We start from the raw sequence: 24,900 nt of genomic DNA, 5'->3' as shown, positions 1-24,900 counted from the left end.
TCTGTCTCTTATTTTGGTTAATTATAGAGATTTTACTGTACTCTTTATCAGGTAGCAAAGTTTAAAGGCTCATGAAATGCCATCCTTTGACCACAATTTCTCTTTTAAAAGTTTTTATTTCATCTAAGAAGTACATTGTAGGGTTATGCAAACCAATTATTGTGTATATCAAAGCAGAAAAATTTTATTCAAGAAAGAACCTAGTATTTCATGAGTTAGACTGGAACTTAGTTTATTGAGTTGCCATGAAATGAGTGCTATGGAAATTGTATATTTAAATATGTCTCAAAGTTTGTTAAAGATATCATTAGGGAAGCAGATTGCCCTTAGGGAGACATGAACATACATCAAACCTATTTTCATTTATTTCTATAAGTGAGCTAATATTGACATTGATTTATAAACCTAATTAAGATGAAAGCCTCTTGTAGTTCTCATGTATGTGGAAAGGTGATTATTTTGGACTTACTAAACAAACTGTGTTTTAGTTGTCTATCTCATGTTTTCATGTAAAGGCTAAGTTACTAGTAATCAAAATATATCTCCCTGGAAATCTACAATGGGAGGGGACTTATTAATTGATATGTAGAACTTTTTTTTTAAATCTACACAAAATCTTAAATATTAAAACTTTGTACATGTGACATTAAAAATGAAAAGCCATGTCCTGTAAAAATACCTTACAGGGCCTATAGACTAATAATTGTGAATTCAATTTCTGTGGTTGGAAATGAACAGGCATGATCAAGAAGTTTTAGTACTTCAAGATCAAAAGGTATACAATTTATTTGGAGCTTATCTAAAATTCAGTTGAGTTTCTTCCTCCTATATATTTTTTAAAAAGTCCCTCCCTCCTTTTCCCTGCCTGCACCCCCCTATCCCATATCTACATGTACATATACAAGGACTAGTGGATAAGCAGGTCCCCCCTCTTGGCATCCTCTGTAAACCTTTATCCTTGGGAGATGTGCCTAAGAACTGTCTCTGCCCTGCTCTGAAACCAGCAGGACAACTGCCTTTCTGACAGTGCCCAGAGTGTCACCAGCTCTTTTCCTGCCTTTGGCCTGAATCCCCTTCCTTCCTCCACTGTACATTTTCAAGGCTTATCTGACTTGACTCCTACAGAAGTCTCTGCCACCTTCCCTAGGTGTTTACCTTACGATTGCTCTGTTAGCTGGATATGCCATGTGCCAAATTCTTTTACTCCTCATCCCTCCCCTGTTCTGTGAGTGAGGTGTTCTCACTTTCCTGCTCTGATCCCACCAGTCCAAACAACCTGGGTCCCTGTAGAAGACTGCACATCTGAACATAATTCTAACCACCTTCTAGAGCTGTTCAGTGAATTACCTGGCTTTCAACAACTAAAAAAAAAAACAAAAAAAAACCAAAAAAAACCACAAAACACTATTAAAAGAGACAAAATAGGGCTTCCGTGGTGGCGCAGTGGTTGAGAGTCCGCCTGCCAATGCAGGAGACACGGGTTCGTGCCCTGGTCCGGGAAGATCCCACCTGCCGCGGAGCGGCTGGGCCCGTGAGCCATGGCCACTGAGCCTGCATGTCCGGAGCCTGTGCTCCGCAACGGGAGAGGCCACAACGGTGAGAGGCCCGCGTACCGCAAAAAAAAAAAAAAAAAAAAAAAGAGACACATAACATTGTTTTAAAGAAAGAATAGGTGGGAATTGTCCAGGATTGCACAGGGAAATTCCAGAAATGAGGTAGAAGAAAATGTCCCCCTTTATTTGGATAACAGGTTATTTCCAACTTCCCAAAGGGAATATCAAGATTTTTTGTGAATTTTGAAAAACTTTGTAAAGAGTTTTGTGTAACAAAAAAATACTAAGCCTCATGTTATTATAACAGCACCTGAACTAGAGTTAATGTTCAGTAAATGTTTGTTGAGTTGAATTGAGTTATGCATTTTTTTAAAAAAGAATTCTAAGCAGGAAGTTATCTATATATACTTTCTCCTATATTGAATTTTTAGGACAGTTTTCTGTGCTTCTCAGGAGACTGGAAACAGTAAATGTGTGTGAGATGGTGACTATAAATAAAATAGTGTCTCTTCCTATTGCAGTATAGTGCAGGTCAGTTTCAGGTAATTGCAAGTAACTGGACCGTTTCCAAAGCCTTTACAAGAAATATGGAATCTTCAGGAGACTGAGGTATAATATTTACAGTGTACCTACCTTGTAATACAGCTAAAAAAATATTTGAAATACTGAAATGTCAAAATGACTTTCAGTGTGGTCTGTGGTTCTTTTATAAAAAAACAGAACAGGTTTCAGATGATTTGTTACGTTTATTGAGCAGGCTATCCTTGGCAAAGATTCACACAATTTTATCTTTTTTTTTTTTTTCAAATCGTCTAACATAATTTCTGAAAACAAAAGTAAATTCCACAAAATTAAAAACAAATGGATTCTATTTACTGTGATGCAGTAGTCTTCCATATATTACATGCTATCTTGCTTTCCTGAGTGACAGTGCCCTGCTTAGGACTCAGCAGATACCTTCAAATTGTCCACCTGATTTCATCAACAGAGTGTGATGATAATGTACCGAGAAGCTAGAATAGATTATACTACCTTAAGAAAAGGAAGTTTGGAACGGAAGTAGATTGTGGTCTAGACCCTAGGGCGTGAGAGCAGGTATCTGAGAAGTCGAAATTCACTGGCATGTAATTATTGGGAATATTCATGAGTAAACTGTGTTACCTGAAACATAATGATGACATGTATTCTGATATGTGGCCTGTAATTTGTCAGTTAGCCTGCAAGTAATATTTTACCTTCTTAGACTTATAAATGACATCTCTCTACTTAGTACCACAAACAACCAATTGTAAACAAACAATTTATCTGGAATCTGATTAACAGCCATTAGAAAACAATTAAATACAGCCAAGTTAAAATGATTCTAATATAGTGGCAATTCAGAAAGCACTGACCGTCTTGTACCATGTTTGGCTTATCATAATGGACATTGATTATCACTTATAGTACTGAAACTCTGAAAGGGCTCAAAGACTGATTGGTGAGACAATGTTATGATCCTCTAACTTATTCTGGAATTTGCCTAAAACATGTACTGTTGTCAGTTTGTTCGTTCCTATTGTGTGGCTTTTTCATACAAAGGAAAATATTATACAAATGGCCAGCTATTTGAAGCTTCAGTTTTAATTATGACTATGCTCTCATTTATTAAAATAATGTAGCCAGTCTTCAAATGAAAGAAGGTTATGATGATGGTAGCTTAAAAGTTTTTAAAAATAGCCATAGACTATACATATTTGCTTTACTCTCAGCCACAAAGCTTTACTCTTCTGTGGAAGTGCACTAAAATAAAATAAAATAAAATATAAAATAAAATAAAATGATTAGAAATAGATTAAAACAGACAAGGGCAATTAACTAGTTAATTAGGGAGAAACACTCTTACTTGATAATTTTAAAAACAAAAAACAAGCCAAAAAAGAGGCTTAATTTTTTTGGACTGATTTTTCAAGTCTTCTTGGCTCTGTTTATTAAAATATTTAAATATTTCTCAACTTTTTGTTTCTTGGTGTCATATATCCTGGCAGGGTCAGGAATCCTTACCTTCGAAAGCCTAGAGGCACTGCTATGCCGTATTACGGCTGATTTTGAGATTAGGTCAATACTAGGAATGCAGGTGTGGGTTCCATGGGGTTTCTGTCCCAGCAGGGCTTCTGTATTGCTTCCTTATAGGGCTGCTCTTTAAACAAATACTCTGGGAACTGCAGCTTACTTCAAAATATGCCCTTGGTTCATACCATGGAAAATGGGAGAGAAAAAAAATTGTCCTGAGAAATGTTAGCTAAATATTGGGACAAATCTCTTTAAAAAAATAGGACAGTCTCTAAAAATTAGGGTAATTATGCAGTAATTAGTGAAATAATCCTGAAATAACAGCAATGACCAAGAGTTCCAAACTTCAGCAGGATGTTGATTGGGTCTGGCCCAAACCAGGCTATTTTCATGTTTCAAATATGCAACTTTAAACAAAGTTGAAAAGAAGCACAGATTTGATGTTACTAAAGTGCTCTGAAAGGATGTCTCAAAAAATGTGTAAAGATATTTTAAAACATGAGCCAACAATTAATAAATTATTAAATTATCCTTAGTAAATTACTATATTTCCTCCATTCTGGGAAAAAGATTGAATTCTTTTACATCATTGAAAGCACGTACATACATTTCATTAACATAGTAAGTGGCACTATTGACATGAGGGAAAAGATGTCCCCGTACATTGGTTGGGTCCTTACAACATCGAGTAAAATGAGTGAATAGAATAGTACTTGATTCAAATCAATGTTTTAAAAAGTATACTTTTTTCCAGCATTTGCTACATACGTGGACATTTAATAGGTGTTAGGTGCAAAAAAAGACACATGACACATTCTTTGTACCATGAAGGAACATACAACCTCTCCGGGAAGAAAAAACACAAAAAGCTAAATAACTCCAGAGAGGTCATTAAGTGCTAAATGAGGGTATTGCTTGTCAGTGCTGGAAGTTCAGGGCAGGGGCAGCAGGCTGCTCAGTGTTGTATAGAAAGAAAATCACCTGCTTGGGTAATGTAATCAACTTTTTATTTTTTCATTTTAATTAATTATTTAATTCATTCATTCATGTTGAAACACTTTTATAGCATATGCTATGTGTCAGGCACTATTCTAAGCACTTTATAAACATTAATTTATTAAATCTTTATCACATACATATGAGGTAGGTTCTGTTAATATCCACATTTTGCAGATGTGGAAACTGAGGCACAGAGCAATTATTCCACCCATAACCTCACAGCTAGTAAGTGAATTGGTCAAACTTGTTTTGTGTGTACAGGTAGTTAACCAACATAAATCTGGGAAAAGACAATTAAATATAATTATAAAAAAAGCAAGCTCTGATAATTAAAAAATTCATCTATGTTTTAGAAAATCTTGATTAAACATCAGAATGTAGACCATTAGGCACAGAAATTTAAGTTGGTAGAATAAATATTCTGAAGGCAAAGACTGTATTAAGCAGCTAAGCAGACACTTATTCTGCTCTGAGGAAGAGTTGCCTTTTCAATGTCTGTATTTTTCCAGCACAACTTTGTTTTATTTCATTTCATTTTATTTTGGCAGCAGCCCGTGCACACTTTTTAACCTTTTTTTCCCCCAAAGAATTACATTTTTCCTCTAGATGTTTCATTTACAAGGATTCTTTTGTCCTTACTCATGTACATTTCCACAGCAGTAAAATTAAAGCAAGGCTGAGACAACTAATCTGTGCCTAGTGATACAAACCAGACACTTAATTATTTTGGATTTCACATTTCCTCCAAGGTTTGTAGACTTAGCCTGTTCCCATTCTGACTTTTACAAATGTCTTGTTACTTTTCTTCCGCCAAAGCCCCTTGCTGGGACCAGGTTGGAGCTAACCTGATAACTGGCCTGGCGCCATGTTGGTATGGACTTTCTGATCCATCTTCTGACACACAGTATGCCACTGAGACATGAGAAAGCAGAACAGCTATTCATCAAACTCGGTTCTAGGTCTAGGCACCATAAGGAGTGGAGAGCACTGGGGTGTCAGAAAGACCCAGCTTCTCATCTAGGCTTCCAGTTTTACTCCCATAGTGATTTTGGACAAACTGTCTAAATTCTCTGAGATCTCATCCGTGTCCTCATCTCCAAAATAATAGGAACTAAGTCAGGCACAGAGACTTTGGGCTTATTTTGAGATTAAGATAATGCGTTTGAAATTGCTTTGGAAATCTTAAACGATTACACAGATAGAGATATTATTATTACCACTCAGTAATATAAAATACCTTGGTGAATTCATTGACTTTAGCACTAATGATACTCTGAGGCATTAATAAAAGTAACTCTTCTCCTTTGTCTCTTCCCCTGGCACCTTTCTAACACAAAGTGCTTCAGACATTAGAAAATGTGGCATAATGAAAACTGAGGGCTGGGGGCAGCCTTAATGAAGAATTTAATAATGGCTGATTGATTTAGTGACAGAGGGGAAGCTGCTTGCTCTTGTGCTGCTCAGTGTGATGCCAAGATGCCAGTTTTTCCTTGTCAGGCTAAAAGCAAGGGCTGGAGAGTAGGAAGGAAATGGCCTGTTTGTGATTTAAGTCGCTCTTTGCACTGATTGTAAGCTCTAGTAGGGGATAAGACGTTGTGAGCCCCAGGAGAGAAGCATAGGCTAGGTAGCTCCCCAAAACCTTGTAAGGCCAGAGGCAGAAGCAGCTTCCCTGCTCTTGATAGGAGAATTTTTTTTTTTTTTTTTTTTTTACATATTATAGCAGCTTTGACTTCCTTCAAGAGCAGTGGTCTACTAGTCCCAGGTGTACTGGTGTCATTATTTCATCCTCTCCAAGTTGATTTCAGGTTCAGGCTTTACCTAATGCTGCTTTGGGAAGCACAGTCAGGAGCCAAGAGCTCCATTAATGGGCTAGTTTATTGTTTATGGCTTTCTTTCAACATAGAAGGGAAGAATAGCAATGGTAGAGCTACTATAATTGGGGTGAGCTTGTGAAATACTTATTGTAGTGACGTCTAATTTGTAAAATACAACAGTTCGGAAATAGTTTCAAAGAGAATAATGAAAGTAGGATTCCTGAAGACAGAAAATTCATAAAATGCTCCATTTCTTTGGAAGATATTTTGCAGACTTTGGCAAGGTCTCATGTAATAATGTTCTGCTTACGAATAACCTGCTGAGCTGCTAATGGTAGTAATGTGACATGTTTGACAACAGAGGATTGGAGTGTCAAGAGTGGGTTTTTTTGTTTTTCGTGGTACGCGGGCCTCTCGCTGTTGTGGCCTCTTCCGTTGCAGAGCAACAGGCTCCGGACGCACAGGCTCAGCGTCCGTGGCTCACGGGCCCAGCCGCTCCGCGGCATGTGGGATCTTCCCGGACCGGGGCACAAACCCATGTCCCCTGCATCGGCAGGTGGACTCTCAACCACTGAGCCACCAGGGAAGCCCTTTAAAAAAAAAAAAAAAAAAAAAAAATTTATTTATTTTTGGCTGAGTTGGGTCTTCGCTGCTGCATGCGGGCTTTCTCTAGCCGCGGCGAGCAGGGGGCCACTTTTCGCTGCAGTGCGCGGGTTTCTTTATGCGGTGACTTCTCCGCTGCAGAGCGCAGGCTCCAGGTACGCGGGCTTCAGCAGTTGTGGCTTGTGGGCTCTAGAGTGCAGGCTCAGTACTTGCGGCGCACGGGCTCAGCCGCTCCGCGGCACGTGGAATCCTCCCAGACCAGGGCTCGAACCCGTGTCCTCTACACCGGCAGGTGGAATCCCAACCACTGCGCCACCAGGGAAGCCCTCAAGAGTGGTTTTGACCTGCCCTTTGAATTCAGTTAGCTAGGATGTTTTTATGTTTCTTTTATTAAACTTATACATTAGTATAATTTATATAAAAATCACTTAATTCTCTTTTTGGAAGAAAGTATTAAATTAAAAAAATCATTGTTAGATTTACCCTTGAAAACTTTGCAAACCTGCTTTTCTCTATTGATGATCCTGGGATTTGCCTTATTTTCTTTCCTTTGGAATAATGATATGTATATAAGTTTCTCTCTTGATTTGACAGTTTTGGAAAAGCCAAACTTAAAATGTGTTACTTAAAACAAATTGCCTCTTGTTTTCAGCCCTGCTGGTGCCATGGTTTATTCTTCATACATACAGTGCATCATTCTTCCAAAGCCGATTTCAGATTCCACTTTTACTTAAGGCTGTTTGGTATTAATGCTACTTGTCATTCTTATAGGAAATGTAAGAATGATCATAATGGGGGAAGTTCTAAACTGGATTGTTCTAATTTTTAATTTTCTTAACTGTGATATTATTATGAACTTCAGAAATTAAAGTGAATACTTTTTTAGAGGGGGTAGCTCTAAATTTTAACCAGAACTAAAGCCTTCCTGCTCCAACTTTCCAGTCTGTGTAGGCTTATAGGCTTCTGGTCACAATACTGTGTTAGGCCATTATGTTTAAAAAGGAGATGAGCCAGCCATGAAGTGACAGATAAAGGTATTCAGTCATTCATATTTCACAGATTTAAAGACAGCTAACAGAGCTCTACAAAAAAATTTATCTCATGTGCTTATGTAGTATTTTGGGATGCCATAGCCTTAGGCCTATAAATACCCTGTATACTTTCCAGAGATTTAAAAATAATCTCTTGATCCTTGCCTTTCACAGTAGTAATAAGCTATGTAAAGATTATTGTTAATTTTTAAGTAAAATTTACAAGCAAATATTCTTTAGTTCTGATCATACCCTGCCTATGTCTGTGGTTACCATTACAGTAAAAAGGGTGCTATGTGTGTATTCCAACCAACATTTACTGAACACATGATACATACCTAGCATTGTGCAAATGGTTTCACCTGAATCATGTCTTTGACTTCCCTTCCCATACCCCCTCCTCCCACCTTGCCACTGCCAGTGAGCTGCAGTGAGATAATCATAGATACTCTCATTTAAGGGAACTAAACCTCAGAATGATAAATCATTGACATGTCCAGGGCCACACAGCTAATGAGGGACAGGAAGAGATTCCGTCTTGAAGTCTTCTGACACCACACCCTTTGCTTAATTAATGCTGGGACCCTAAAGAGATTCTATTCCAAGCTACTGATTTTACAGATGAGGAAATGAGGCCCAGAGAAAGTGAGAAATTGCCTGAGGTTTCACTGTTAATTATTCCTTCCTTTCTGAACTACTACACTTTCTCCATTCGCCTCCAAATGTTTTTAGAAGTCAAAATAGAACTACTCCCTCACATGTGCTCACTGTCTCATGCATCTTCCTGGTGAGCCCATTGCTTCCACTGAATCCCAATGATTTCCACTCCTAATCCACCCCCCTCCCCACACCACCTCTCCCCTGAGGTCAGGATTTCTTTCTCTCGCTTTTCCCAGATACCTCCACCTGAATGTCTGAGCAGAAAAGTAAACTTGAAATGCAGGCTGCTAAAAACGGAAAATTGTTAACATCTTCCATAAATTTACTAATCCCTCTTGAAATGCTGGGATTCCCTCTTAGAGTAATTATCTCATTTTCTTCTCAGCTCAGATTGCATTACCTCATCCACTTCCTTGAACGTAGGATTGGTGTGCTTTTGATTCTGGAATTTTCAATCTTGAGCTCTCTCCTGAGTTAGGAATTTACTTTTTCAGATGTTTACTTGATATATCTTTCTGGGTATACTACATGTTTCTCAAGTACAACGGATACTATTCCAAATTCCACATTTCCAGCCATCCTCAACTGTATCCTCTTTTTGCACTCTTGATTTTGATGAAAGATTTTTACCATCTAATCAGACTGAAGCTAGAATCTGTGTGTCATCTTATACTCTTCCCTCAATCTTAGCCCTCACGTTTAATTAAGTATTAAATTTTAAAAAGTTTACGTCTAAAATACTTCTCAAATTTGGCTTCTTTTCTTCTTACTTCCACTGCCTTCGTTGAGGCAGTGTCTTAATGCACAATTAGTGTCTTTGCACTCTAGTCTAGTTCCATTTTAGAAGAAAGTAAAGAGCATTTATGGAGTTTTTACAGTGTGCAAGGCACTGTGCTAAGTTGCAAGGTAGAAAAAGATAAAGTCTTGACCCCTAAATTTGGATGGCCTATGTAATAACAGAAAGGTACATTTTCCCTTTTATTTTCATTGATCTCCCTTCCTTTCTGTCCATCCCACCTTTCCTTTTTGTCTTTTCTTTTCTTTTACCTTTATGATATAAACTCAGTACAATTAAAATCTGTTGACACTTTCAATCATAACTGTTTATGTGTAGTGTTGTTTATTGATGAAACTCCTTCAAATCTCATTCTCAAATTTTCCACATGTGAAGATATGAAATGTCAGTACTTCTGAGAGCATTCTTGAGCTATTTAAAAGTACCATGCCTAGTTTTTAGGGTTGTTGAAATGAGATTTTATAAACTCATAGCAAGGCCTAGAAGGAAAGGAAAAGGAAACAAATTGTAGTATTTTCAAAAGCATTGGAATTTGTTTTGGTAGAATACATGTTAAATTCTAGTATGTCCCCTGAGTATAGCGAATAAAGTAAACTTCATCTTAAAAGAGGATTTTTAAACAAAATCATTTCCTTAAGATTCCTGATGTAGTTTAAGAGGGAATTTTTAGTACGCTTCACAACTTTCTATAGCTTCTACACAAGTGGTTGTCAGATTTAATGCAACCCTTTTCTGTTGCCGATAGGTACACACTGGTGGATATTTTGCGTGCCATCTTACTTTCTTTAGAAGCCATGATTGAAGATCCTGAGCTTCAAGTGAATGGATTTGTTTTGATCATAGACTGGAGTAACTTCACCTTCAAGCAAGCCTCTAAACTTACACCAAGCATGCTGCGCTTGGCTATCGAAGGCCTTCAGGTAATGATTTACAAATTACCCAGTTTCTCAGTCTCCCATGTTTGGCTTATCTGTGGTAGAACAACAGAAGATCTTACTTAAGGAATAATAAAAGCACATTTAAAAAACTAGTTTTCAAGGACAAACACTAACTGGACAAAGGATCATAGAAGAAAAGCTAGAAGATGTGGGCCTTTTAATGAATGGAAGCTTGTGACACTTGGCACTAAGCCCTCACTATGTCTATAAGTGCCAGTGATGATCTGGGATTTTTAGCTTGATAATCAGAACAAGCAACATCTTCTGTATTTTAATTTTTAGCTATCTAGGCTTTTGTTTGTTTGTTTTTCTTTCCTTTTCTGTGTATAGTTGTTAATTAGCTAAATGTTTGCTTCATTGTTCCATTTAGTTGCCCAACAACTGTTGGAAAGCCAATCAATCAATATGTTTTTTGGTATCTGAGATATGGAATCACTGTTTTGAATTACTTCTTTATACTTAATTGGGGTTTTTTTTGCTCTTTTTTTTTTTTTTTAATTGTGGAAGGGCCATGATGTGGAGTTGACAGAGGAATGGTGCATCTTCCAATGAATGACGTTTAACTGGTTGGGAATTATAAAATGGAAAATCAGTTATTATTTAGTGGCATGTTATAAACCTAATATCGACGATTTCTTTTTAAGTTTTAAGGTGTCTTTTTTCTGCTCTCTGCTTGGCTTTATGCTACTTTATATATACTATTTATGGAATAAAATTTAAATTCTTAAAAAGATTTGCAAATTAATTCTTAAGTGAGCTTATTCAGTATTCTCAGTATGTTCAACATGCTTTTTAGAAGTTTGCAGCAGTTAGTTTTTATAACATTTATCAGTGAAAATATCACAAAATAACTAATTTTATCGTTGTCATTCATTAGTTCAGGATGCTAGTTTTTTTTTTTTTTAAGTAGAACAACCAAAATTATCTAGATCTCTGCTTCACAGTAATTTCTGACTGTGTCTATAGGCACCTAAATTGAAGGATGATTGCCTCCTAAAAAAAGGTCACTTCTCCAAGCAGCAGGACATCTTAACCAAATTGAATTCACAATTTGGGTTTTGCCCCTGGAGTGAATAAGACACACTGATCCTTTTCTCTGATAGGTTTTCCCTGATGCAGGTTTCCTGAGTTGCTCTTGGTGAGTCAGCCTTGCTCCTGCCTTATCTTGAACTACACTTTCTTTTTAACTCCATAGAGACAGTTAATAAGAGTTGGGAGGGCATGGGGAAACACAGTGCTTGGAAATGTGTGTATCATGTAGAATCAGTCCTAATTCTGCCCTCCTGCCATCAGCGTGTAAAGTGTTCCTCACTCTATAGAGAAAATTGGTCACCACCAACCATATTACTTAACACAGAATGGTAACCTAGCCTTTTATAATCGTGATCCCAATTTAACTGGCATGAGGGGTAGTCTAGGCCTTCAGCATATGAAGAACTGGAGAACTCATATTATTTCCAAAAAATTGAAAAAAACAAACAACTCAAGGATAGACTCAATATCTTGCTGTTTGCTAATTTACACACTTTATGGAGTCATTTAATAGTAATATAAGTCCTTGGTGGAGGAAAAACCTGACCACTTGGACACATTTGGGAACTTCCCCATTACCCATGGCTCTGATCAGGACTCTTTAAGTGCTGAGGGTCAGCCCAACAGGAGCTACAGTCAGATTAAACCTCTGTGCTTGTGTTAGACAGGGAAATGGTCCCCCTCTCTGCAGGGACCTCTGCTGAACTGCCTTATCTCTATTCCCCATCACTGTCCCCATCCCCTTTCCTTGCTCCCAGGACCCAGACTGAGTAAGCAGGGTTGATTCCTCCTGGTTGCCAATTGGGAAGCCACTTAAAAGGAGGGAGATCCTCCTGGGAATAAATTTGACATGTTACTAACTTTTAAACTCATTTTTTCTCTAGTTCAAATTAATTTTTAGATGCTCTATATCTATGTCTATATCTTTGTCTATGTCTATATCGATATCTATAAACAATGGTGATTCTGAATGAGAATATAAGATGTGCTAAAAATGTTCCATTGTGACATGTGTGATTTCATATTTACTTTCATACTGAAGTAACGTTTTCTGACTTTTCTAATTAAGACTCTGTTTTATTTTGTACTTACTATGTGAGAAATATTATTGTGTATTGATATGTTTCACGCAGAGCATGAATAAACTGTTTTTTTTGAGATTAGCGTGAAACCGTAAAGTGTTTGAAGTAAAGACACATGTGCACAATTTTAGATTGTTAAACACAACTACTGCCATCACTAAGACCACCACCAAAACCACAATAATAAACCCCTTCCAATTAACCCAGTCAGGGAAATTAAGAGGTGAGAATATTTTTAATAACTCAGTGATAATTTGTATCACGCTATCATTCTGCTATAATAGGCAAACAAAAAAATACCCTAGGGAATTAAACCAAAAGTAAGAAAAGCTACCAGTGGGTCTAGTGCCAAGGAGGAAACATTTAATGATGTGTATTATTAAGGGATGTAACTGTGATTTGAAGAGGGCCCATCTCTCTTCCTTTATACAGAGGTGACTGTATAACGTCTCTACCTGCATACACCAATCCTCTTTTTCCTCAGGTATTTTGAGTGACCCAACTAGAGATAGCACCTTATACTTTGGATAAAAACACAGAGACCATTGCTGTAAGATCCACCTGTGATCACAGTGGAAGGCCAATAGAGAGACACTGTTGAAGGATGGAAACGTGCTATAGAGGCAGACAGACCTGGGTTTGGATGGCAGCCCTGCCACATATCAAATATTTGGGCAAATTACTTAACTTGTTTGGATGTCAGTCTATTCATTTATACCAATTTTAAAGTATTACATTAGAAATAATACACCTCGCAGGTGATATTAATGATCAAAGTAATTGATGTGGGTAAGCTCATTTTTCAAGTGGCTTATTTTCCTGGATGTGTGCTGTTTTTCTCACAATTCAGTGACTACCTAGGCTGTGAAGACTTAAAGATGATTGACTTTGGGAATCTGAAAAATATCGTATTTTGCTTTTAGTGCTCAGATTATAGATACACAGATTCCATTTTTTAAAAATCACTTACTTTGTGGTTAAATAGCATCTAGATATTTTCATGTTAGCTGCCAAATAATATATATTTTTCTCGTTGGAAGCCAAACAAAACATGAGATTTTTTTTTACCTGGTGAAAATTAGTCTTCGTTTCTTTTGGGAGAAACTCCTGGCACAGTTGGAAAGGTGGTGATTGTGGAGATAGCTTTGGCCTTGAGGGAAGAGCAAGAGTTTGCTAAGGGAATAAGGACAGGAAGAGCATTTGGGGCAGGGAAACTTTGGGGGAGGTGCCTTGAACAGACAGCTACAAAGCATTGAAAGTAAATGATAAATCAGTTTCGATACGGCTAGAGTGAGAAATGAATTGAAACAAATGACCAGAGGTGATCTGGGAAGGGCAGGCTGAGACCTGGCCCTATGGGCTGGAGGAAGGCATGCTGTGTGGTTTGACCTGTGTACTCCAGACATGGGGACATTTGGGACAGGAAAGTGACCTGGTCACTCTTCTTCTTTGGAAAGATCTGTTGGGTAGAAGAATTGACTGGGATCAAAGGAGAGGGCTTAGATATAGAGAACACCCAGACTACCCTAGAGGTACTTATATTGATCCCATTTTGTAGGACAGATAATGAAACTTCAGGGAGCTTAAGATGCTTACCTGAATTTTCTCAGCTGACCTCAAGGCTTGAGTCCAGGTTGTCTGATTCCAAAGAATGAATGTCTTTCCTGAATCTTGTTTTTTCTGGTTTTCTGTTAATTAGAAAAATGATACAATTTTAAAGGTTACTTTCCATTTACAGTTATTACAAAATATTGGCTATACTCCTCGTGTTGTACAATACATCCTTGAGCTTATTTTACATCCAATAGTTTGTGCCTCCCATGCCCCCTTGTTTCTGTTGTTTCCAGGGCTGTGCCTAAGAAAAAATGGGTAGCCTCAGGTTAAAGTAACTTTCCTCCCCCATGCCAAAAATCCTCACATTTCAGTACAGGTGAAATGTCTTTGTTGGGATAGTACAGTACTAAAATAGTCACAAATGGCTGACCTTGCACTTTTTTGGACACCAAGTGGCAGAACCATTTTCTTCTTCCCAGTGAGTGGTCTCTTTGAGTGACCACCAACCTCCCAGTTCCCTGTGATGAAGGGCAAGGGCAAGGCACTTTTCTGCTAGCCAAAGAGAACTTTTATCCTCACAACCACAAATTGGTAAGCCACTCATTATACCAATCCAAGACAATTCTGTACGCTTTCTCTTTGCAGAATCTTCAAACATTTTTTTTTAAAGGAAAGGCATAAAAGACTTTTTTACCAACACAATGCGGCTCCTTGATAGATAAGAGGCAACATCAGATATATTTTGTGGAAATAAAGTATTCATTCTTAGCCGGAAGGAAAAGAGAAAGAGAAAATTGTCTTGCACCTTACAAGAATTTAATTGATTAGGGTAGTCATAGTAACAGGAAGCATCTTAGAAAATCAATACAAGATTAAGTGGATGTGACTTGTTGACTCTAAGATATCTGCTGGGGAAGCCAATTAAAACATGAAATGTTTGGAAATACCTAGAACAGCTTAGACTGAATTTATAATGAAGCAGTGTGCTTTTAATATTTTTTGGTTTCTGTTGCTCTATTTTAATATTTTTCTTATAAAATATTACCATTCTTAAAACTCTTTGGTAGTGAAAAACTCAAACTCTCTTATGAATCCAGAATCTCTTATTTGTGATGTTTTTAAACATATCCTGACCCTACCTTTGTTGTTTGTTGCCCTTTGGATTATTTACCTGTTATTCCCCCTTAGCTCTGCTCTGCTGAGTCTCTGTGCTGTTGCTTTCACAATTTCACAGGAATCCCCAAACTCCATCTGCTGAAAAGTACATAATGAAGTCAAGAGGTTGCTTGCTGACAAGGGGTTTGGCTGTAACAAAGAATTGAATAGCTCTTTGAATTGCTACCTAAGACTCAGATGTAGGGCCATCACGAAGTACCTAAATCAGTGCCAGATATTGTAAGAGCCCTTAATAAATAGGACTTGTGAAAGAATCAAGAATATGTAATCAATTCACAGTACTTAATGCTGGCCCTTTCTTTTGACTCAAGGGTCCAGTGTTACTAGCAGCCACCAATCTGCTAGCTCTGAGAGCTCTGGTCATTCATGTGGAAGGCAGAAAGTGCTGCCAACTACAAATTCTGGCTCTGACTGTTTGGAAGCCCAGTCCTACCTAGGGGATCTTGCCAAAAACAGAGGCTATGCTAATGACTTGGAACATCCTTGTCCAGGGCTAGCGGGTGAGGAGTGCCATTAACTTCAGTCTAGCGTTAGCTTGTTCAGTCTTCCCGATCTTACCCACAGCTCCTGCTAGCTTTGAAATTGCACATGTGTGTGTGTGCACGCGCGCGCGTGTGTGTGTGTGTGTGTGTATGGAGGACAGTTATGGGAGAATATTAAAGAGGAAGTCAATGAGATATTGAGTAAATTAGGCTTTCATAATAAGACGAAAGGACTCTGTTTTGCAACAGTGTTTTTTGCAATGGTTTTTAACCTGCCAATAGTTTTCAGGCTTATAATGCTTCTGACAACAGCAGAAACCTCTTGCATGCAAGCTGCCTTGTAAATTTAAGGCAGCATGATGGTGCATTGCTGGTAGAGGTCTGAAACAATACCTGTCTTTTTGAAAATGAACACACGGACTCATGAACTGTATTTATTCAGACAGCCTGGAGGGTGGGAGCGTTTATTTCCACATTTTGTATGCACCGTCAGAACCATGTTGAGAAACAGTGACAAGGGCAGTGTATAAAAAAAAAGTGACATTTTGTTCATCACATGCATAGCTGTCTGAACTAAGTGTGCTTCCTTTCAGTTGTTTCTTAACCTAAAACAAAATGAGTGAAAACCCTAAAGCTGCTTGATTTCATGGTATGAGAATGTGGCTTGGCTGCGAGGTTTAGTCCCCAGAAGTAGGACGTTGGAAGTCTTTTTAAAATCTGACTATAGACATGTAAAAGCTATATATAATATTCAGTTCAGCAAGCAGGCTAAGGATTATATAAACTTTGCTAACAGGCCAGGTTAATTCTGCATATCTATGTACATATATGCACATAAACATAACACATACATGTACCTACATACATGTGTATGTGCATATATCTCACTATTTTTTCTTGCATTAAAATTGCTGAGTTTGTTTTTTTTTTGATTAGCAGCTAAATCCATTTAAAATGTCTAGTTAGAGGAAGTAGTTGTCAACCTTGAAAAAAAAATAAAGAGATGAGTGCTCTAGACTTACTTAACATACACTTACTGAATTAAAGGAAGGAGTATCAGTAACTATCCATAACATTTAATACCTGTACACTTTCAACCACTGAAAAGGAGACTAGCTATCATTTTTCTTCTAACAGCCAAATAATTTAAGCAACAAAAGGGAAGGAAGGGGCTTCCCTGGTGGCACAGTGGTTGAGAGTCCACCTGCCGATGCAGGGGACACGGGTTCATGCCCCGGTCCGGGAAGATCCCACATGCCGCGGAGTGACTGGGCCCATGAGCCATGGCCACTGAGCCTGCGTGTCTGGAGCCTGTGCTCCGCAACGGGAGAGGCCACAACAGTGAGAGGCCCGCGTACCGCAAAAAAAAAGGGAAGGAAGCAAATAATCTTTCTGTTTGAGTCATTGAGATAATGATAAATGGATAGAAAGTAACCACCTATAATGAAAAACTGAACAAACCATACGAGCTATTCTCCATTTCATTTTATTGGCTATGTTAAGACAAGTCCTTAACTGGAGAACAAAAAAGATGAGTAACTGCAAGTTCTCTCTTATTCTTTTTATTATCAATGTAAATGCATCTTGATATATTCTTCTATCCCAGTAGAACTTCATTTTTTTCACTCTCTTCAAATCAAAATGGCAAAATGTGAACATTCATTTATCTTAAAAAAATTAGTTTAGATACAACCTTAAAAAAGAAAGGAATCCTGCTGTTTGCAACAATACGGGTGAACCTTGAGGACATTATGCTAAGTGAAGTAAGCCAGGCACTGAAAGACAAGTGCTGCATGATCTCACTTACACGTAGGATCTACAAAGTTAAATTCATAGTAACAGGGAGGAGAATGGTGGTTACCAGGGGTCGGGAGGTTGGGGAAATGGGGAGATGCTGGTCAAAGGGTACAACATTTCAGTTATAAGATGAAAAAATCCTGGAGACCTAATGGACAGAATGGTGACTATAGTTAATAATAATGTGTTGTATACTTGAAATTTGCTAAGAGAGTAGATCTCAACTGTTTTTACCACACACACACACACATAAAAAACGGTAATTATGTGAGGTGATAGATCTTGCCTGATTGTGGCAATTATTTTACAGTGTATGTGTATACCAAAATATCATGCTGTCTGTATACCTTAAGTATATCCAATTTTTGTCAATCATGCCTTGATAAAACTGGAAAAAATTAGTTTAAGACCCCAGTGCTCTCAGATTTTCCTACAGATGTTGATAAAACTGACATGCTTATCTTTCAAATGTTTAGTCATTTCACCTTCATAAATGTACCCTCCTGGACATCTAAATCAAAATCTTTTGAAATCTCAAATTAAGGTGTCATTTTTGTTTTCTTAAGTTTTAAAATTCTGGTACCGTATTGCCAGAATCTTGGGGGTAAGTGATTCTTCTGTCCCATCCATGAGTAGCACTCTTGTTATATTCTCTTAAGATTGATCTGGAAATTAAAATACTCTTTATTCTTCATTTTAACTATTCTGAGGATTTGTTTTTAATGGGCTTCATTTTCTTCATATCAGCAATCGGAGAAGTCACAATAAACTCATAAGAGGAATGCCTCCTTGTATTAATCCTGGGCTTCTATTTGAGGCACAATTAAAAATAGTGTGTTTCTATGGCTTGAGGTCAACTGCATTTTGAAAGGCCTCAGTCAGTTGGAATTTTAAGTTGTGGGGGAGTGTGAGGTAGTTATATAAGGTACTGATAGCTGCTGTAACAAACAAACGGAAATGTGTGCATTTGCTCAACCATCTCACGGTGAAATCAAATAGGGTGCTTTGATCAAGGTATGGTGCTTCTCCTAGTGAGTCAGTAACCCATGTTCCTTCCACTTTGTTGCCCTGCCGTTTTCTATGTGTGGTTTCCCAGGTCAGTTTGGTCAGTTTCATTGCATTTCCCTATAAGGTGAAAAAGCATGGAAAATCACGTATGATACATGTCTATGGGCCAAACCTGAAAACAGTGTACATTGTTTATTTGAACTTGAATTCTGTTGGCTAGAAAACTCAGTCAAGTCGACACCCATAACTATAAAGGAGATGAAGAAATGTAGTCTGTGATTCTAGGAAGAAAAGGAATGGTGGACACCTCGTCCTCTTCTTCACGATGCTGATTCCCTAAAATACCTATGATGACTCTTCTATCAGCTCTTTATAGCATGTTTGCTTATGTTCTCTGAAAGGAAGAGGTGATAATTAGACAGTGTTTCAAGAAAGTTTTATTCCAACCTTTAAGCACAAAGAAATAAATGCAGTTTTCCTACAATCCATTCTGTGTACTTACTGCAATCTCTGTACCCGACTAGCTTTGCGTAGGTAGGGGTGCTGGCCATTTCTGTGTACGTGGGTCCCTATAGCTATATCCCCATAACAAAGGTAACACAGCTGCGATTCAGTCAGTTCAGCGCTCCTAAGATCCCGATTTTAAAAGGAGAAAAATAGTAAATCATTCTTCTAGCGTCTTAAGACTACATGTAAGACAGCTATAGTGATATTTTTGTTGCTTTACCTTGAAAGTTAGAAATCCTCTGAATTGGGGATTTAATTTTCATAAAATGAGAATATGACTTTTTAAAAAATTCGAGATTACCTACCTTGAGAAACTCCCCAAAAAAGAATACTAGCTGCTGAAACACTGAAAGGATTTCACTGTAGAGTCTTGTTGCATAGGCTTAAAGACTGAAATCAATGTCAAATTTTAGGATGCAGAGTCCACCAGCTTTCACCATTTTGTCAATATCTATCAAGTGCTTTAAAAACCAGTTGAAGTTTTACTTATTGTTTAGTCATCTAGAGAAAACATGCAAAAAGTCAATATAATTTTAGTACATAAATTAATAAAGTAAAAGTTATACCATCAGTACCTAGTTTTTCAATCATGTTGTGTACCATAAGGAATCCACTTTCCTCTTGAAGGTATTCTAGGAGCTCTTTATTTCCTGTTATGACTTTTTCCTCTTGTTTATTAGGTCTGTATTAGAGCTGTCATTCTAGAAGACTTTCAAATTTCATTCTTGTGTAATATTTGCTGTGTCTTAGATTTCCTTTCCTCAAGTCCTTGAATTCTTTTCTCTCTTTTTTGTTTTGTTTACATATATATATATATATTTATTTATTTATTTTTTCCACCTGAAGAAGGTAAAGTTGCAGAGCACTTGCATTCTCTAAAGTGTGTTTATTTTTTCACATTGGTTAATAGTTTTGTCTAGATACATAGATCCAAAATAATTTCCCTCAAGTACTTTGAAATCATTATTTTATAGTTGTCAGGCATCCATTATTTCTGATAAGAAGCCTGGATTCAGACAAATTTTTGATACTTTGTAGGTACCTGTAAAAGATTTTAGGATCTTTTTTCCATCTTTGGCATTTACAAGCATGCATTTGGGAACAGATCTTCTTGTGTCTACCACACCTTAATGAATCCTTCAGATAGAAACAGAAACATTTTTGTTATTCTTTCCTTTCAATTTTTCTCTGATCCCTTTTCTGGTATTCCTATTGCGTGGACATTGTATCTGTGGTCTTAATCCTCTGTGTATCATAATGTTTCTGGATCACATGTTTTTTAATTAAACTTTTCATTTTTATATTAATGTAGATTCACATGCAGTTGTAAGAAATAGTGCAGAGAGATCTCATATATGTTTTCCTCAATGGTAGCATCTTGCAAAAATATTGTGCAATCTCACAACCAGGATATTAACATCGATATAATAGGGATGAAAGTCCTGGCTGCATACTCAGTCTTCTCTTACATGACCCTGGTGGGAGCTGGGATACCTCATCACAGCTTGATGAGGGTGCTTTCATCCTTTGCTGGTGTGGGTGGGAGTGAGGTCACATGTGTTTGTTTTTGTTTTTTTCTTTTCCTCTAGTGCTTGGCTGGAGTAGAGTAGTTATTGCCTAAAACTTTTGTGTGTTGCTAGTATGCGTCTTTCCTGGTCCTTTGGCCAGTGAGAGCAAGCTTTAGTTAGGGCTTTTTTGTCTGTGCCTGTTTCCAGTTGCCAGCTATAAATCTGGGATATCTGAGGCAAAATCAAGCCCGGGGAATGTGCTAGTATTTCATTCTTTGGGTCCCAAAGTCTCTAGCTGGTCTGCCTTTTTCTTTTCACCATTTATAGTCTTCTTATGTTTGTTTTATGGATACTGCCCAGGTTTTTTAGTTATATTTAATGAGAAGAATAGGGAAAAGTATGATTTGATTATTCTGTCTTTCTGGAAGTGGAAGTTAGAACCACATGTATTTTTCATCTTCTAAAATTTTATCAAATATCTGATTTAATAAAGTTACTTTGCCTCATTTAGTTTTCAGTGTTGTAAATTTATTATAGTTTGTACCGTTTACTGTCATTTAAATTTGTGGAAGGAGGTGAGGCGAGTGCGCTTATTCAGTCAGCCTTATTGACTTGGAAGTTCCTTAACTCCTTAAAGCAACCATTTTCTTTTCTTTTTCTTTCTTTTTTTTTTTTTTTTTTTTTTTTTTTTTTTTTGTGGTACGCGGGCCTCTCACTGTTGTGGCCTCTCCCGTTGCGGAGCACAGGCTCCGGATGCACAGGCTCAGCGGCCATGGCTCACGGGCCCAGCCACTCCGCGGCATGTGGGATCTTCCCGGACCGGGGCACGAACCTGTGTCCCCTGCATCGGCAGGCGGACTCTCAACCACTGTGCCACCAGGGACACCCAAAGCAACCATTTTCTAGTTTAGGACCACAAGACGATAGAAATGAAAGTCATGAGCCATCATTTTTATCTATAGATAATGATCTAAGGGAGAAATTTTTCTTCTTCTATGTAGTAATAGCTTTTATTATTATGTTCTTTAAATCCCCAGAGATATTTTTCTAGGATTAAATATGGAGTAAATTTATTTCCAAAAACCCAAAAATATTCCAAGAGATATACCCATAATTATTTGCAAATTATTATGAACTAAGGCGTTAAAGCTTAGAAAACCAGGTTTATTTTCAAGTAAGATGAAATTCAGGCAGATAGGCAATTTTATCACTTGGTTTTAAAAGAAAACCTCCAAAAGATGCTACCAGTCAGAGCACTGTCTCTCCTAAGATGGCTAAGAAAAGCACATTCTACCCCACGCAAGACCACGATGGGCCACAACAGAACTGGTGAACAAGCTACATTTAGTGGTGTTTGAGGCCTACTGTCTCAACAGGGGGTAGATAATCAGCATCATAATGGGTTACTACTATATGCTAAACTTAGAGCTATAATTTAGTCAGTGAAAGGAGGGTAAACGCACTCTGCTGTAAATCATAACAGGCTGTTTTCTAGTTTCATAGATATTTGGGTCTGGAAAGTGCCTTAACTCAGAAAAGAGCTAATGTGACCTCAGTGCTGCATAGAAACCATCAAAGTAGGCTTAGGCTGAATTGAAATCAGCCTAAGTGCAGGTGATTAAGTAAGGTGCAGCCTTAAGCAGCACCACGGAGAGCTCCCAGAAATTCCATTGCTGAGGTTTGTCTTTTCCGCTTTGCAGTTCTGGTTTTCTCTTGTCATCACTGCCCTTAAAGTTAGCCCCTCTACCTCTTAGAATAGGTCACAGTACTCACAGAAGTGGAGGTTTCCTTCATTTTCCCTGAGTCTCATACTTTCTATGTTTGGGTCAAGGCTACATTTTTCACGTCGTCCACGGTTTTCCTTTTAAGGCTTTCCCTTTATTATTTAGCTCCTGTTTTTTTGGAATTGTTTACTGGAAACTCATGTATCGGCATTGGAATTAGAACTATCACCTCTCTTTCCTCTATTCTTGGAATCTTCCCATAAGTTATTTATGTCCTAATTTTAAAAACACAAAAACATTCCTAAGTTGGATATAGGGTAAGAGAAATGACACTGTGATTTGTGTTTCATCATAAGGCTATGTAAGGAAGAAAGAGATTGTCTTCTTTCACCCACGAAAACTGCTAGGAAAGTCATGGTTTGATTATATGCTGTCTTCATAAAGAGGTATTTGGACAAAAAGTATATAGGATATAGTTGAAAGCAGAATTGTCTCTCCCCTGACAGGTGCTAGAATAGGTCAGACTTTAGAAGCAAGCATTCCTGGGCTTAAGTCTTGTCTCAGCCACATCCAGATTTCAACTTTAGATAGACTACTTAACTGATCGCGGTCATTGTTACCACATATAAAATGGGAGTGATACCTTCCACCTGGTGTTATTTTGAAGATTAAACAAGATAACATGTATGAAAGAGATTGGCATGATACCTAGTCAGAGGAGTCACTTGGTTACAGTCAGTCCTGACCATGCACTTCTTCCCTGCCCCATGCTGGAGAAGATAATATAAATAAACTATGTAACAAGAAGATTATGTCTTTAGAACAAAATACAGTGGTTATATAATATAATTAATCAACCTAACTTGGCAGATCATGCAAAACTCACCAACTAAAATTAGGTGGGAAGAAAGTCTCCCACTCCCTTTTTCTGAAAATAATGCATCTTTTAAGAAATTAAGTGGGTAATTTTCTCTTTGAAGTTTATAGTCACTACATTTGTTCTTCCAAGTTGTAAGATAATAGTTAAATGTGATAATAAAAAGTATTGTGATTTATAACATGTGGAACTCGTTGGTTTGTTCTTAGGACTTTGGGGATTTTCACTCTTGGGAATATCACAAATATTTTCTGTTGAAATACATGAAGAGACTTGTATTTACATGATTAATATACATATCTCTCCTCACTGTTTTCAACTAGATGAAGACTTCCTCAATGGCAAGATAACAGTTCTGCTAAATAACTCACCAGTTGACTGGCAAGGAGGATCATATCATTGGTCCTGGGTAGACTAAAAGCATGTTATAGACCTGCAATTCTTAAAACTTTCATAGTGATGAAATAGGGTGGGATACTCATGGGAGAACATACACTGGAGAGTGCAATATCTAAGACATGTGAGAGCTGCAGGGGAATTAGTAATCAAAAGGACTATGGTAAAGAAACTCAGTGAAAGGATTTCCTGAACAATGGGGATGACAGGATTCAGAAATACTGCTGGCTAGGTGATGGCGTTTAAACACCAGAAGTATGTTGGGTGCAGTTATTATAATGAGTGGCAAGGTTGGAGTGGCAATTGTAAGGGCCTGGCCCTAAGGGAGCTGTGGATATGGTTATTAAACATGGTGTTCCTATGGGAAAGAAAGATAGGAAGACAATAAATGTTGCTTAAAATATTAAACGAGAAAAAAGAGAAAAGGAATGAAGGCAGCTATCCGAATATAAAGTTAGAATATTATGCCTAGTTTCCTGACCTGAGATAGTTCTCAGACTCAGAATCCATGAGCTGAAGGAGAATATAGATCCTTGTGAGGAAGAACCCTGCAGCACCAAGGTGTTTCTATGATGGATGATCTTTCAACTGCTAGGAGTAATGTTTGCAAAGAGTTTGTGATAATATGGGCAATGATTATTAATAATCTTAAGTGTGTGTGATAGAAATGAATGTATGAAAATATGATCACATTTATGTTAATAATATGTTAAGCAAAGAGGAGAATAAAATGCATTGGAATGTAAGCAATGACTATATGAGAGTGGTAGGACTGTGGAGAAATTTTCCTTTTCCTACTCTCTGCATTTTACACATTTTACCATTGGGAACATAGTATTTTTATCATAAAAATTTTATTTCAAGTAGTCATGATATACAGTAGAAAATAAAGCAAATTATTTAACAAATAAGTATACAATGTGCCATGTTAAAAAGGTTAGCTCCTATTTTAAAGTGATATTAACATAGTCTGATGAGAAAATTAATAGAATCAGGCAGCTGCAGCTGCTCATCTTAAGAAAATTATGCAGTGCTAACTCATATAGCTGTGACGGGTCACATTTGGGAACCACAAAGGAAATTTACAGCAAGACCTAGGAAAACAGAGTCAGTGGAAATGTAAATATGCTTCAGAGTTAAAGATCAGACATGCTTAAAAAAGCATGTTTTGTGAAGCTACCAGGCTGATATATAAACCAAAATATTATGCTAATATACCTGAGATGAACTAACCAGTGTTTGGTAGGAGGGAAGAAGGAAGTTGAATTTTTAAACAGCCATCAATAAGCCCCATTTAAAAACATTTTTACG

The 24,900-nt window shown here is 37.5% G+C and overlaps 1 protein-coding gene across 3 annotated transcripts in view; it reads left to right on the top strand.

The window, feature by feature from the left end:
• CLVS2 (clavesin 2) overlaps nucleotides 1-24,900 on the top strand; it is a 72,476-nt gene that overhangs the window by 3,513 nt on the left and 44,063 nt on the right. For all 3 annotated transcript variants that reach the window (XM_027087273.1, XM_027087264.1, XM_027087256.1), the window contains one exon: nucleotides 10,254-10,428. In XM_027087273.1, coding sequence (XP_026943074.1) covers nucleotides 10,254-10,428 — 175 coding nt within the window. The remainder of the gene's footprint in view (nucleotides 1-10,253; nucleotides 10,429-24,900) is intronic.

Source organism: Aethalodelphis obliquidens, unplaced genomic scaffold (genome assembly GCF_003676395.1).
Source record: "Aethalodelphis obliquidens isolate GAN/ISIS:26980383/991018 unplaced genomic scaffold, ASM367639v1 scaffold3, whole genome shotgun sequence".
NCBI classification, from domain to species: Eukaryota; Metazoa; Chordata; class Mammalia; order Artiodactyla; family Delphinidae; genus Aethalodelphis; species Aethalodelphis obliquidens.
Note: the sequence above shows the minus strand (reverse complement) of the source record. Positions and strands in the feature narration are given on the sequence as shown.